General features: G+C 55.9%; 1 protein-coding gene across 1 annotated transcript in view; it reads left to right on the plus strand.

Annotated features, from left to right (window-relative positions):
* Positions 1-475: 475 nt before the first annotated feature.
* Positions 476-15,805, plus strand: part of LOC133352520 (mitogen-activated protein kinase kinase kinase 15-like) — a 42,614-nt gene continuing 27,284 nt past the window's right edge. Inside the window, 4 exon segments of the mRNA XM_061568229.1 lie at positions 476-2,151; positions 13,128-13,258; positions 14,115-14,329; positions 14,666-14,834. Coding sequence (XP_061424213.1) covers positions 1,794-2,151; positions 13,128-13,258; positions 14,115-14,329; positions 14,666-14,834 — 873 coding nt within the window. The 5' untranslated portion in view covers positions 476-1,793.

Raw genomic sequence — 15,805 nt, forward strand, 5'->3', positions numbered from 1 at the left:
CACCACCACCACAGCCACCACCAACGCTCCCCACCACCACCACCACCGCTCCCCACAACCACCACCACAACCACCACCACCGCTGGCGCTCCCCACCACCACCGCTCCCCACCACCACAACCACCACCACCGCTCCCCACCACCACCACCACCGCTCCCCACAACCACCACCACAACCACCACCACCGCTGGCGCTCCCCACCACCACCGCTCCCCACCACCACAACCACCACCACCGCTCCCCACCACCACCACCACCGCTCCCCACCACCACCACCACAACCACCACCACCGCTCCCCACAACCACCACCACCGCTCCCCACCACCACCGCTCCCCACCACCACCACCACGCCCTCCACGGCCCACCAACTTCCCCTCTCTCTCTGAGTGGCCACGAGCAAGCCCAATGTGAGTGGGAGGGGGGGGGGGGTCACGAAGCGTCGCACCAATCGCGCGCTTCGCACGGCCGTCAAAACGCATCCGCATTGAGCCACGCGAAAGTTATCCCACTCCCCTCTCGCTCCCATCATCATCATCATCCCTCCTGCTCCTCCTCCTTCCTCGGCGATGTACATTTGTGTCAATCCAGAGAACCCACCCAACAAGCTACGTTCAAATGCAGTGAGCGCGCTGCGCCGTTTTGTCAACGTTTTAATTCGGTTGTAGTTCTGCATTGTCCACGTTGTTGTTGGCGTTATTGTTGTTGGCGTCGTTGAAAGTGACCGTCCAGGCTAGAGAGGCATGCAATGGGGCACGAGTTAACCGTGAATATTGTAAGACGCCGAGGAGGAACATCGATGGGGAGGATGATGAAGATGATGATGGTGGTGATGTTGGTGGTGGTGATGGCACTGATGATGATGAGAATGCCTCTCGTACTTTGAACTTTCTGCTTTGCCGTCAAATCCGAGGTGTGTGTACCGTGTTCGACTCAACACAAGCGTCGTCTTCCACCCTGGACACTGTGCCACGCATCTTACATCGTCACATCGTCGCTCCTTCGCCTGCTGGAGATTCTGAGCGAAACGTCGCAATCCTGGGCCCCCCCCAAGTGGCACCTGTGGCCACGAGTCGTCGTCACCTGTGCATGGCTGCTGCTGCTGAGAGCGAGTTGATGATCTCTCTTCCTCTGTCTCTGTCTCGGCTTTTGTTTAAAACGAAAACAATCGGCGGTTGTTGTGGTGGAGAGGAAGAGAGGGACATGTCCGTGGACGAGGTTTAAACTCGAGGGCGACTCGTCAACTCGTTTAGCCGCTGCAGGGAGCTAGAGGCGCAGCCTGGCAACTGCGAGCTGCCGGGACCCTGAGCGGGAGGTAACTCCGTCACCACCAACAACAACCACAACAACAACCACAACAACAACAACCACCACAGCAACAACAACCACCACAGCGGCATGTGGCTCCTCGTTCCCAAGGGAGCTTCTTTGTCGTGGTCAAAGCCGCCTTGTGCAAGAGGGTTACTGTACCGATTATAGCGCGGCGCTGCAACAACCACAACAACCACAGCAGCAACAACAACCACAGTAACAACAACAGCAACAACCACAGCAACAACCACAACAGCAACAACCACAACAGCAACAACAACAGCAACAACCACAGCAACAACAACAGCAACAACCACAGCAACACCAACCACAGCAACAACAACACCCACAACAGCAACACCAACAACCACAGCAACAACAACAGCAACAATAACAACCACATCAACAACAACAGCAACCACAGCAAGCACCACAGCAACTGCGTCGTCGTCGTTAAAACGTCGTCGTCGTCACGTCGCGCGATGGACGACAACCACAACAACCCGGCACCACCTTCTTCTTCTTCGCGGCCGAGCCGCCAGCTCCGCGTGGCCTACGTGGACACGGCCCCCTCGGCCCCCTCGGCCGCCTCGCTCCTGGCGGCGGCCTCCACCACCACCACGGGGGTGGGCGACAGGAGGGAGTCTGCCGCCTCTGCAGGCGAGGGGGCCGCGGGGTTCCCTCCCGAGGGGGTGTCGCTGTCGCTGGCGGCGTCGGTCCCCCCGGGGCTGCTGTGCCTCGCGGCGGCCTGCGAGGCGGTGGGCGCCTGGCTGGAGGCGGTCCCCTTCGGCAGCCTCGACTTCGGGGAGGCGGACGTGCTGGACGCATTCTACAACGCAGGTGGGGGGGGCGGTGGTGATGGTGATGATGCTGATGATGGTGGTGATGGTGATGATGTTGTTGATGCTGATGATGCTGCTGATGCTGATGTTGCTGATGATGATGCTGCTGCTGCTTATGATGATGATGTTGATGATGATGGTGGTGGTGATGATGATGATGGTGATGATGATAATGCTGCTGATGGTGATGATGATGATGCTGATGATGATGCTGATGCTGCGGATGATGATAATGCTGCTGCTGATGATGATGCTGATGATAATGCTGCTGATGATGATGGTAATGCTGCTGATGATGATGATGCTGATGATAATGCTGCTGCTGATGATGATGGTGATGATGATGATGGTGATGATGATGATGATGGTGGTGATGCTGATGATGATGATGCTGATGGTGATGCTGATGATGCTGCTGCTTATGATGATGATGATGGTGGTGATGCTGATGATGATGATGCTGCTGATGATGATGCTGCTGCTGATGATGGTGATGATGCTGCTGATGATGATGCTGCTGATGGTAATGATGATGCTGCTGATGGTGATGCTGCTGCTGATGATGGTGATGATGATGCTGCTGCTGATGATGATGCTGATGCTGCGGATGATGATAACGCTGATGATGATGCTGATGATAATGCTGCTGATGATGATGCTGATGATAATGCTGCTGATGATGATAATGCTGATGATAATGCTGATGATGATGGTGATGCTGATGATGATGGTGATGCTGATGATGATGGTGATGCTGATGATGTTGATGATAATGCTGCTGATGATGTGCTCGCCAACGCGGCACGCGTCCGACTGGCAGCGGTGACAGGGGATCTTCGTAGTGCTGGGCGGGGATGTCTTTGTCTATGTGTGTCTATAGATGTGTGTGTGTCTGTGTGTGTCTATAGGTGTGTGTCTGTGTTTGTCTGTGTGTGTGTATTTGTGTGTTTGTGTGTGTCTGTGTGTGTGCATCTGTGTGTGTTTGTGTGTGTCTGTGTGTTTGTGGGTATGTGTGTGTGTCTGTGTTTGTGTATGTGTGTGTGTCAGTCTGTCTGTCTGTGTGTATCTGTGTGTCTGTGTGTGTGTGTGTGTCTGTGTTTGTGTATGTGTGTGTGTGTCATTGTAACTGAGAAGGCGATACTGCGGCTCTTCCTGTAACCGGCCCCGCGTGCCCCCATGACCCACACAGTCAGAGGAGTCCTTCACTGCTCATGGGGCCACGGTGATGCCCTTCCACCTATTAACAAACACAACTATTATAAGATACTTTATTTTTTATTTTACCAGCTTAAGGCCCACTGAGCTATCTGGCTCTCTTTATTCAGGAGCGACTTGGCTATCACCGCAAATGATCGCTCAACCGAGTGGGCTCGATCATCGTGCAAATGTATTGCAGCCAAATACACAACACCGCATGGTTATAGATGCGGAAGGAAAAACCGGAGGACCTGGAGAGAAAAAATCCACGCAACCACGGGGGGAGAGACACGCAAACTCCAGATAAACAGCATGTGTCAGGGTCTGGATCGAGCCCACGACCTCCTGCGTACCAGGCGAGGTAGTTAACATCTCCTATCCACCGTGGCGCCCCTTCTCTTAAGCCAGCGAAACGTGGACCCCTCCACCCCCTTTAAAAGGGGACATCTACGCCAGTGTGCAACATTCAGGATTCATAAAAGATCCCTTGTGTGATAGCGTAGCCCGCAAGCGCCAAGCCACACCGCACGGCCAAGCGAATGCCAGTTTGGCCGGATAGTAAGGGGTGGTATATACAAGAGAGATATGAGCTGTTGTGGTTACGAGGATGGGATGTGTGAGCCAAGTGGATTGCATGGAGAGAGAGAAGGGGACAATTGAGGACACGTGGGCTGAAGCGGTACCGAGTGGACCTGCCCCTGACTTGGTATCAGCGGTTTCAAGGTCTGCCTCTGCGGAGGAGGGAGGCACGTGAAGGACGCTTGCCCGGACGGTGTGAATGTCAGGCATTTCTCACCCGGACATTATTTTCAATTTGTTCCGACAAACTGCAGTCCGCATCGCGCAAACCGAACCTCTCGTCGTTTTGTGCGTCCCATGTCCAACTCGCTGGCATTGCGACCAGGTCAGAGGCGTTAACATCAGTATCTCGTATCTGCACTGTGTGTGTGTGTGCGTGCGAGTTTGAACGGTGTGGTTTTTTTTTTTAACCGTGCGTCCGGCTACTAAATGTGATTATACAGTCCCAAGTAAACACGCCAACGTTGCTCCAACGTTGAGCAGCGAGGTGTACGCAAGGGCCCAGTGCATTAGGACGACGGGCTTGCATATTTGCTGCGGTCATGGTTCACAGACGCTCGCGATTCGCTGTGTGCGCGCCTATCGCATACCGCGCTGGGAGGGAGGGAGGTAGGTTATGCTTAGCTCGAGGCGCGTGTTGCGTCCTGTGCATTGCAGACTTCTCGAGCACAACACGGGGTAAAGGCGCAGCCCCGCGGCACATGTCTCGCTCGGGCCACTGCTGCCGGAAGAAGCGCCTCCACTCGAGGCAGCTCTAGAAACACCTCCAGAGGGGTATTTTTGGGAGCACTACCCACGCTTCGCCCCGCCACGCGCGCCTTGCCGATCAAGGCGCCCATTTATATCGCTCATTTACGCTGCCGGGTGGACATGTGGGCAGGGGATTCAAGAGACGTGGCCGTGAGTTCCACTCCCGCACTGGGAGATGACACCGCGACCTCCTCCCGGTTGTCAGGCCGCTGTGCTAGCCGGTCGCCCGCGGCAGGATGCTTCGTACAGCACGCAACAGGAACTTGCGTGCGTGCGTGTGGTGTCCATTTAAATGCATGTACATTGCAGTCAAAGGTTGCTTGTGATAGGCTGCTGTGGGAGTGTTGGTGGGCCATCTGGCGAGTTAATCAATGCGGCCATACACATTATATTTGGCCAATAAAACCCTCAATTGGGGATTATAAACTAACTTTTATGAACTCGTTTTCAAGAGGTTTCCTACATCGGGATGAGTCTCACGCGAGCAGTAACCGGAGCCGGCTTGCTGCGCATTGTGGGCTCACGTTCGCGACAATGCCACGTGAGTAGTTTGCTCAGGCGTACGTCTTGTTTGGGTTGTGATTAAATGGGATGCGTCAATGCTGTTTATAATCCTTGTGCAGTTCATGCGGCCGTACGTGTCTCAGTGTGCTGGCATCGTGTTGGGAGTGGTGGCGCAGTGGTTAGCACGCTGCACTACGGATCCGGCCACCCGGGATGGATTCCCACTTGCGGCCAACACCGGTGACGATTATCTAAACCGGTCCTGTGCCTCCCCTAGGTCGACTCGGCTTCAAATGAGTACCTGGTGCGGTGTGTAGACATCGCTACGAGGGAGACAAAGGTGGCCGGGCATGGTGCTGGCCACCCACCCCCTTGTGTGCCGTGCCGACCTTCATGGGTGCTCGCTAACAGCACTTGCCCCAACAGTCACAGGCTATACTGGCGGCGGGGGGTATCTTTGTCTTTGTATCATGTCGGCCTTTAAAGGTGCTTACGAACAGCACAGTCTGTTTAGAAAGGTTATGCGGGGTGGTCGTCGTCTTTGTGGTGTTGGCGATGAATCTTGTCCCATGACACCTGGGTTGGTCCCGTGACTTATTGTCAAGCGAGCTTCATGACGTTCATTTGGGCCTCAGAGTGCACACAGCCTGGCACAAAGCACTGTGGTGACGTCACCGCCTATTGGGGGTGAATGGCTGCTGCTGCTGTTGTTGTTGTGTGTGGGTGGTGCCATATACCCACTGGCATAAATTACACATTCCTATGGCAGTGACCAATGAGTTGAAAAAACGTGTGCACTGTTGACGCGCCCACAAGTTGTGCAGACCCACGAAATGGTGGTGACGATGACTATTAAAGGCGCAGCCCTGCAATTGCCGGCTTTAAGGCACTGCTGGCGGAAGAGCCCCTACTATCGGGAGTTCTGTAGTGTTTTTGTTTTACCTACTCTCCCACGCCGGCCAGAAGAGCTGGGAGTACCCACACTTTGCTGACAACTTCACCCCACCACACGCAACCTCTACCACCGATACACTGACTGTAGTTGAACCCATTCACGTTACTGGGTGGCGGTGGTGGGTTGGGGGGGATTTCAGAAACTTACATCGTTGTTGGTTCGACTGCCACGCTGGGAGATTGAATCGGCGACCCCGGATAAGACGATGAGTGTTAACTAAGATGATGATGGTGGCGGTGCTAAGTCAACCATCGTCAGGGATTAAACTCGTAACTGTGGGTCCAATACCCTCACAAGTAACATTTACAAATTATTTGGTCATACTGCCTTGACAGTGGTGTACAAGCACAACTGACAACACCAAACTCCACATTCGTCAATAAAGCGTGGCCTTAAAATAAACAGAGTCTATTATAATAGTTGCATTAGGTCACCACTCAAAATTAAAGTTTGTTATTTTTCAGGGTCACACCTACCGGTTGCATGCGTTTGCCTGTTAAACCGAAACGCCGTGAGTTAAACACAGACGATCGCTCAACAATTACTGGTTGCTCAGCGTAGAGGCATAGACACAGGGAGGAATAGGAGTGGAACAGGTAAGTGGGTAGGTGAGAAGGTGAGTGAGTCTTATGTCACTACTAGGTAAAGCCCCCACTGAGCTGTACGGCTCTCTTTCAGAAGCGACCTGGCCACAGATGATAGCTCAACTAAGTGGCTTAAAGAACGCCAAAGGAAGAATATTACAAACTCCCAAACACAACTGTCGGCAGTGGCAGAACGCGCGTGCCAACATGGACACTCAATTGATTTTGATAATGTTGAAGTTCTGTACAAAACTAGTTACTAGCGGTCTTCATCAGACCGCTTGTGTTGCGATGGAAACGTCGTGGGGTGTTTTTTTGCTTTTATTTATTTTATTTTATTTTCTATCCACGTGACTTTACCGGAAGAACCAAAGAATATACAGCAGGCGTCAGGGTTGGGATCGAACCCACAATGGAACCCACGACCTCCTGCATGCCGGGCGAGGTAGTTAACATCTCGCCACCGCGGTGCCCTCGCCACCGAGTGGGTCGGTGAGTAGGCGGGTGAGTAGGCGGGTGAGTAGGCGGGTGAGTAGGCGGGTGAGTAGTAGGGTGCCACTCAATAGACAGAGGCACAGCATAGAGACATACATGCAGGGAAGAAGAGTCGGGGATTCTGAGTGAGTGAGTTGGTGAGTGAGTTGGTTGGTGAGTTGGTGATTGGCGAGTTGGTGGGTTAGTGAGTCGGTGGGTGAGTTTGTGAGTGAGTCGGTGAGTGGGTCGGTGAGTGAGTCGGTGAGTGAGTCGGTGAGTGAGTCGGTGAGTGAGTCGGTGAGTGAGTCGGTGAGTGAGTTGGTGATAGAGACTAGGCTCTAAGGAAAGCTGTCTCGGGTGTGGACCGATCAACTTCAGGGACAGTGCATACATTATCAGAGTTGTGTTTTTTGTTTGCATTATGACTGCAGGTATTGTGGTCTATGCAAACATGACTCCTCGTAAAAAAGGTGTCAGTTTTGTTGCCAGATAAAAGGGTAAAAAAACAATTATAATTTTTCTACTGGCAAATGAGGTTCCAATGGTGGTGGTAAAGGAGTTGGTGGGGATTCTGAGCACCCTTTAATCCGAATGAAGTGAGTAGAACGAGATTCTCCGCTGTGGACTTGTAGACCAGAAGTATCGAACTGAGACGGTGTGATCTCGTAACACTCTGAGACTCTGTGCACAGTGGATGTGTACATATATACCGCGTGTGTATATATACACACTGTGTATATAGCAGGCGAAGTGTGTGTTTTTTTTGTAACAAGTGATTTAGGGCAGCCGTGTATTTTGAGTGGAGTGATTTAAGTGCGATGGACTGCCTGGCGTGATGTCCTGATGAGAAGCATTGAGCCATTCCAGCAATCACACCGCATGGCATTCCCCCGCAAGTTATTTTAGCGGGCTGACGTTTGACCTCGGAGACACGCGTGCCCTTGCGTGCGCGTGCGTGGCGCACCTCGAAATTCCCGACCGAGCAATTGAGTTGCAGGAACGTCAACCTCGTTTCCGGGTGATTCTTGCGCTCGTTATTACACGAGACAATAATTAACGATTGCAATAATTTCGGCACGTGACCCGCCACGCCAGTGCTCGCCGGATCGGGAGATAGAACGAGTCGGAGGCCCGAGGAGGAAGCACGGAGGGGGCGGGGAAGGGCCCGCATCTGCCCAAGCAATCTGTGGTCCTCTATAACGTCAAGGCGTGCGAGGGGGCAGTACTCGATCCCGTACGAACGCAACAAGTGGTGTCCACAGTTTTGCTGTAACCGCCTTCTCCTTGCACAGCCGAGGTACGGCTCCTCATCCTCGACACGCACGCGGAATAAGGGAGTCGCACAACATTTGTTTTATATTTCTATATTTTTTTAAAGCCTGAGAGCCATTGGACTCGCTCCGGCGGGTCTTTGTGAGCTGTTAAATGGAAGTGCAGCTGCGTCGCCCGGTGTAGCAGACAAGGGTCCTCCTTGCACCGAGAGGGCTCCGAATCCTCAAGGCACGTCTCCTCCTCGACGCCAACGCCTACCGGGGAGTTTCGCCAGCGTCCGTGCGGCGATCCACCGACCCCCGCCGCCGCCGGGTTACGGGCAGCAGTCACGTGCAGCAGCAGCAGTCACGTGCAGCCACATGCAGCAGCAGCAGCGAAGCCGCCGCCACCGCCCGGGCCGGACACGCGTATCACGACACGGACGCACGTCGAGAGCGAATAGCAAGTGAAGTTCATCGTGTGCCGCATCGAAGGATTTACTGTCGCGCTGCGATTTTTTTTTCGTTCTCCGCCTGGCGGGGTGCCGCTCGACCGCCGCCGCCTCGCCCACCGTGGAGTTGGCCTTTCGCTCGGGGAGTCTCTCTGCGTCGCAGCGAAGGTCATTGCGGGCGTCTGACATCTCCCCTGGATGCCGGGAGAGAGGGAGGGAGGCCAGCGTTGGCATTCCACTCACTCCTCTCTCGCGTGCCCCACGTTTGTTATCGGGCACCAACGCACCCCTTCGATCGGACCGATGAGCTGTGTGTAAAGTGGAGTCGTTTGTATGACGTGCATATGGGCGCCTGGGATGCTGCCACAGTGGGCCTGGTGGTTAGGCACCAGGCACTGGGCCTGGTGGTTAGGCACCAGGCACTCGTTTAAGGTCAAGTCGACCTAGGGGCAGGCCCCAGCAAGGCGTTCTGGAATCCAACTCGGGGCTGCCAGGTTCGTAGCGCCGCGCGCGAACCGTTTCCACCGCCATGTTTGTCGACAAATTAGTCTCCTATGAAAACAAACGCGCCAAAACTTGTATTTCCCTTCGAATGTCGGGTGACCGACCCACGCACGTGTTCAACCAGGCTGAACTGTCCCGCGGTGCCTGTGGAGTTGAATCGAAACAGCGGGTTGACGTGAGGCGGCGTTACCCCCGAAGCACCCTGCCGCCCTGACGAGGCGTTTGCGTTTAATGATTCATCCCTCCTCCCATGGAAACGTAAGACGCTTGCCGCTCTGCACGCATGCGCGTGCGGTTCCCCTGTCCGGAAGAGCAAATCTAATCCTGCATCTTGTTGATACGCAGCAATCGCATCCAAGTAGAATGCAGAGACCGCGACCAAATCTACCTCTCACTGCGCTTTGTAGATTTTGGAGTAAAGCGGCACTCGCTGCGGTCACTCACCTTCTTTGTAGCCCCTTTATCGTGACTACTGCCATAGTTACTGACATTCACTCGTTGGTTTCTCCACCCATGTTGAGAACTCGGTCTATCGGATGCTGTCTCGTCTCTCACACGCTGTGTTCAACCACCACCAATATACTGCAGATCGCAACATCTCACCCACCCACGTATTCACCCACCCACTCACCCACCCACTTATTCACCCACTCACCCACTCACCAACTCATCCACTCATCCACTCACCCACGCACCCACTCACTCACCCACCCACTCACCCACTCACGAACCCATCCACTTACCCAGTTAGCCAAGCATTGACTCACTCACTGACCCACTAACTCATCCACCCACTCACTCACCCACCCACTCAACAACAACAACCACCATTTGCCACCAAGTGGCGGTCACGTCACCACGGTGCTTGTGCCAGGCTATGTGCACATTGAGGCCACTCACTGACCCACTATCTCACCCATCCACTCACCCACCCACCCAGGCCTGTAGGGGAAAGTGCTGTTAGCGAGCACCTATGAAGGCCGATACAGCACACGAGGGGGTAGGTGGCCAGCACCACGCCCGGCCGCCTTTGTCTCCCCAGTGGCGATGGTTACACACCGCACCAGGTACTTATTTGAGGCTGAGTCGACCTAGGGGATGCTCAGGACCGATTCAGCTAATCGTCACCGGTGTTGGCCGTCAGTGGGAATCGAACTCAGGTGGCCGGGTTCGTAAGTGCAACACGTGAACCGCTCCACTATCACTCAGAAACACGCACACAGGCACACCAGATTGTAAGACACCCCACCCACAGTTCCTTTTAAGATACCGCACGGGCGAGATCATTGCGTCTTATCATCTGGAGAATGCGGTCCCAGTGAGCGTGCGGACGTTGGGCCAACGTCCGCACGCAGCTCCGGGGTATTGCACCGCGGTGCCCTGCGGAGTGCAGGCAGACTCGTCGCCACGTGGATCGATAACGCTCCGTCCGCTGAGGCCGCGAGCCACTTGGATTCAGGGACAACGAACCCCCCCCCCCCCCCGCACAGGAAGCGTGCAGGTTTGCAAGGCTGTTGCCCTTTTTGTTCTCAGTGGATGTAAATAAATAAATAACGGGGGGATTTTTTTTCTCCTGCTTTGTTGACACCAGGGATGGAGGCGAGGAACGCCTCGCGCCGCCTCTGTGCGTCATGTACCCCGGGATGAACTTTCCACACTCGTACACACACGTGTGCACACGCACACATACAAAGACAAAGATACCCCGTATAGACTTAACAGACTGTTGGGGCAAGTGCTGTGAGCGAGCACCTATGACGGCCAGAACGGCTCACGATGGGGTGGGTGGCCAGCACCACGCCCGGCCGCCTTTGTCTCCCCAGTGGCCATGTTCACACGCCGCACCAGGTACTCATTTAAAGCTGAGTCGACATAGGGAAGGCCCACGACCGGTTCGGATAATCGTCACTGGTGTTGGCCGTGAACGGGAATCGAACGCATGTCGCCGGGTTAGTGCAGCGCGCTAACCGCTACACTACCGCTCCCCATAAACAGGCACACACACAGACACAGACACACAGACACATGCATGTGCAAACACACACACACACGTGTGTCTGTGTGTGTGTTTTCGTGTGCAAACACACGGCCTTGGTCGCCACTGCTCGCAACTTGCCCCTGTTGAAGGCTGCACGGTGGCGGTCTTGGCCTTTGGTGCCGAGTCACTCAAGCAAGCCCACGTGATGCGTTCTGTCTGCTTCGGCCTCTTGGAACAAGGGGCGGGGGGGGTATTGAGGAGGAGGAGGCGTTGGTGATGGTGGTGATGTCAGTGCCGAGCGGAGCCGTAGCCGTTGCGTTGGCGCCACGAGCGAGCCGCCAAGAGTGTGCGCGTGGCACAATGGGAGTCCCTGTTTGCCGCTCGCAATCCGAGTCTCCGGCGCTCATCTCGGATGACCCGCGAGCTTCGTCACGTCGCCGGGCCCATTCGGGGGGAACAAAAAAAAATACCGCCGGCTTGGGGTTACAAAGTAATCCGTTCCACCTGTCCGCTCGCAGCGCGCGGTAATCTCTTGCACTCGAATGTCACCTTGCGCCACATTGCCCGCGGAACGGCGGAGATCTTAGGTTTAGTCCACCCGTTCGTTCCTTCCGTTGTTTTTAACGCGCGCGCAAGTTGATGCTTAAAAAGGGAAGCTTAATAGGCGCGGAGGGTAAAAGCGGAGGGAAGAGAAGCGTTGAGATTCTGACAGAAGTGACGTCACGGGGCACGTGGTGAGAGAGGGGGAAGGGGAGGAAGGAGGAGGAAGAGGAGCGGGAGGAGAAGGAAGAGGAGGAAGACGCCACGTGATTTGATGGAAAATTCGAGCAAAAGTTGGAACCCTGCTCCGGTCAAAGTTAACCTTTTGAACTGTTTTGTTCCTTATTCGGAAAAGGTGGATGAAGGCGCAGCCCCTGCAATTGCTCTGCTCACGCCACCGCTGGCAGGAGGGCCCTCCACTGGACGGCGCCCCTCTAGAGGGTATTTGGCCGGCTGCACCGCGCTGGATGTGAATCTTCGCCGTTAGTACGCGGAGCAAAAGCGTAGATGTTCCAGTGTTCGCACATCCAGGATGTTGCGAAACACCGCCCGTCGCCACTGTCACCACCAACAGCAGCAGCAGCAGCAGGGGTGTGGTGTTTGCGTGCAGCGTGGAGGCACAGTCAGAATGAAACCTCGGCGTCGCTGTGACCGCCATGCAGGGTCTTGAGTTTCATTGGCGTTGCTCGCCAACCGCATTCTGTGCACCTCCACACAAGGGGGATCTTTGTGTATTTGGGTGTGTGTGTACGTGTGTGTGTGTCTGTGGGTGTCTGTGTGTGCATCTGTGTGTGTTTGTGTGTGCGTCTGTGTGTGCGTCTGTGTGTGTGTAACCATAGGGAGCGGTAGTGTAGCGGTTAGCGTGGTACTCTACGAACCCGTCGACCCGAGTTCGATTCCCACTCACGACGGCACCGGTGAAGATTATCTGAACCGGTCCTGGGCATCCCCTACGTCGACTCAGCCTCAAATGAGTACCTGGTGCAGTGTGTAAACATCGCCACTGGGGAGATAAAGGCGGCTTGGGCGTGGTGCTGGCCACCCTCCCCTCGTGTGCCGTGCTGGCCTTTGTAGGTGCTCGCTAACAGCACTTGCCCCAACAGCCCGTTGAGGCTATACGGCAAGGGGGGGGTGAGGTCTTTGTATGCGCGTGTAACCGGGTGTGTGTGTGTGCGTGCGTGTTTGTCCATCTCCTGCGGTGCAACAGATGTGGCCGTGGTGGAAATGAGTGACTTCTTCCACCAGCCCTCGCTGCTCTACCACCTGGGAGTTCGCGAGAGCTTCGACATGACCAACAACATCGTTCTGTACAGCGGCTCCGACCCCGACACTCTCAAGGTATCAAAGACAGAGGTTCCCCGTGTAGCCTTAACAGACTGCCAGGGAAAGTGCTGTAAGCGGGTAGCACCTACGCACGGCACACGAGGGGGAGGGTGGGCATCACCACGCTCGGCCGCCTTTGTCTCCCTAGCGGCGATGTTTACACATCGTATACCGGGTAATCATTTGAGGCTGAGTCAACCTAGGCGAGGCCCACGACCGGTTCAGATAATCGTCGCTCGTGTTGTGCCGTGAGCGGGAATCGAAAACTTAGTCTGTGTACGCACGTCTGCTAGAGGCTGCATGGGGGATCTTTGTGTTTGTGTGTACACGTCTGCTAGAGGCTCACAATTCACAATTGATCTTCGGCTCAGATCGCCGCGTGAGTATAATGTTCTTTCATACACCCTCCTCCATCCGACGGACAACAATTATAACTCCTTTACCGTTCCAAGACGTCTGCAAGTTGCAGGGTACGGTGTCCGATTCACCGCTGAATTTCGGATCGCGCAAGCGTCTCAGCGTTAATTTTATCTACAGAGGCGTAGCGCCGCCGTGTTTAAAGACGTCGTACTCACCGCAGCGAACTGTAGGGACACGACCGCACCTCTACAATATCTGGCACCAAACTGTGCCACATGCCCTCCCGTATGGCCTTGTGGGAGACTCGGTACCCATAAAGTTAGTTTATGATTTTAATGTTCTTCCTCCGATGACGTACACGAACTGACTGTACACGTACGTCATTGGAACGGAATCGGAAGAAAAACTGATGACGTACACGCACCTACACGTACGTCATTGGAACGGGAAAGGGTTAAGAAAAACGTGGGCAAAGGTCGGAGGCTAATCCGGTGGCCTTGGCCCTTTGCAGGCGTCGTGCGGGAGCTGCACGTTCGTGCCGTACTCGGCGGCGACGGCGCACGGCGTGGCGGTGACGCCGGTGCTGGGCGACCAGGAGGGGGGCGCCCTGCGTCGCGCCTCGCTCGCCCTGCACCACCTCAACTGGGACCCGGGCCTCGGGGCGCTGTGCGTGCCGCTCGCAGACCGCCTCCAGCAGATCCTGCAGGACGTGCAGGTCACCAGCAGGTGAGTGGGCGGCGAGTCTGTGGGTCTCTGTGTGGTGAGTTTGTGGGTCTCTGTGTGGTGAGTTTGTGGGTCTCTGTGTGGTGAGTCTGTGGGTCTCTGTGTGGTGAGTCTGTGGGTCTCTGTGTGGTGAGTCTGTGGGTCTCTGTGTGGTGAGTCTGTGGGTCTCTGTGTGGTGAGTCTGTGGGTCTCTGTGTGGTGAGTCTGTGTGGTGAGTCTGTGGGTCTCTGTGTGGTGAGTGAGTGGTGAGTCTGTGGTGAGTCTGTGTAGTGAGTCTGTGTGGTGAGTGAGTGGTGAGTCTGTGTGATGAGTCTGCGGTTCTCGTGTCGCCCCGCGCAGCGTCCTCTGCAAGGACGCGATCCTCGGTGACATCCGCCGGGCCCGCGGCAAGTACCAGGGGGAGGAGCTGGCGCGGGAGCTGGCGCGCATCCGCTCGCGCCTCGACACCACCGAGCTGCTGAGCCCCGACATCGTCATCAACCTGCTGCTCTCCTACCGCGACCTGCAGGTGCACCTAGCCCGGCGCGGTGGGAAACCCGCGCTGCCGGAGTCACGCGAGCACCTGGTGCGGTGTTTTACACATCGCTGCTGGGGGAGACACCGGCGACGATTGTCTGAACCGGTCCTGGGCCTCTCCTAGGTCGACTCAGCCTCAGATGAGTACCTGGTTTGATGTGTAAACATCACCACTGGGGAAACAAAGGCGGCCAGGCATGGTGTTGGCCACCCACCCCCTCGTGTGCCGTGCCGGCCTTTATAGGTGCTCGCTAACAGCACTTGCCCAAATAGTCTGCAACGGCTATGAGGGGGGGAATCTTTGTCTTTATTTTTGCGCGCGTCTGTGAATGGGCGTGAGCGTCTCGCGTGTCTGCGTGCGTGTCTGCGTGCATCTCTGCGTGCGTCTCTGCGTGCGTCTCTGCGTGCGTGTCTGCGTGCGTGTCTGCGTGCGTGTCTGCGTGTCCGCGTCTGGTGCGCGATCGCATCGTGCGGCCCGTGATGGCTTCTTGCCACCGGCCCCCGCGCTCGCCACGACGACGCTCTGTTGGGTAAACACGGGATTCCTCGTCCTTTGTGCGGCCTGCGTGCGTGCGTCTGGCCGCCCGCGTGAGCCAACCCCCAGCTTCCCCGCTCCCCGCCCGCCGTGTGCGTGACGGCTTTGTCCTCGCGTCTGCCCGCGCGTTCCTGCGAGTCCGCGATCCGAGACGGCGGACTCCTCGCGACGCTCCGTTCCTCGCGCCCGCCCCCCGCCCACACCTCCCTTCTTGTGTGGCACGCCTCTTGGAGCCGGCGAGTTCGCAACCCGGAGTCCAGTTGGGATGACCCCCGCCGCCGCCGCCCCCGCTCGGCAAGCGTGGGTTGACCAACAGTCGGCGATGAGTACGGTGGACTAATTTCACTTGCGCCGTGGTCTCGCGCTCACTGTCGCGGTGAAGTCGGCACGGACGTACGGCGCTGGCCACCCCACCCCCCTCGTGTGCC

The sequence above is a fragment of the Lethenteron reissneri genome, chromosome 5 (genome assembly GCF_015708825.2).
Source record: "Lethenteron reissneri isolate LAM-NWPU_2019-01 chromosome 5, ASM1570882v1, whole genome shotgun sequence".
Classification (NCBI taxonomy): Eukaryota; Metazoa; Chordata; class Hyperoartia; order Petromyzontiformes; family Petromyzontidae; genus Lethenteron; species Lethenteron reissneri.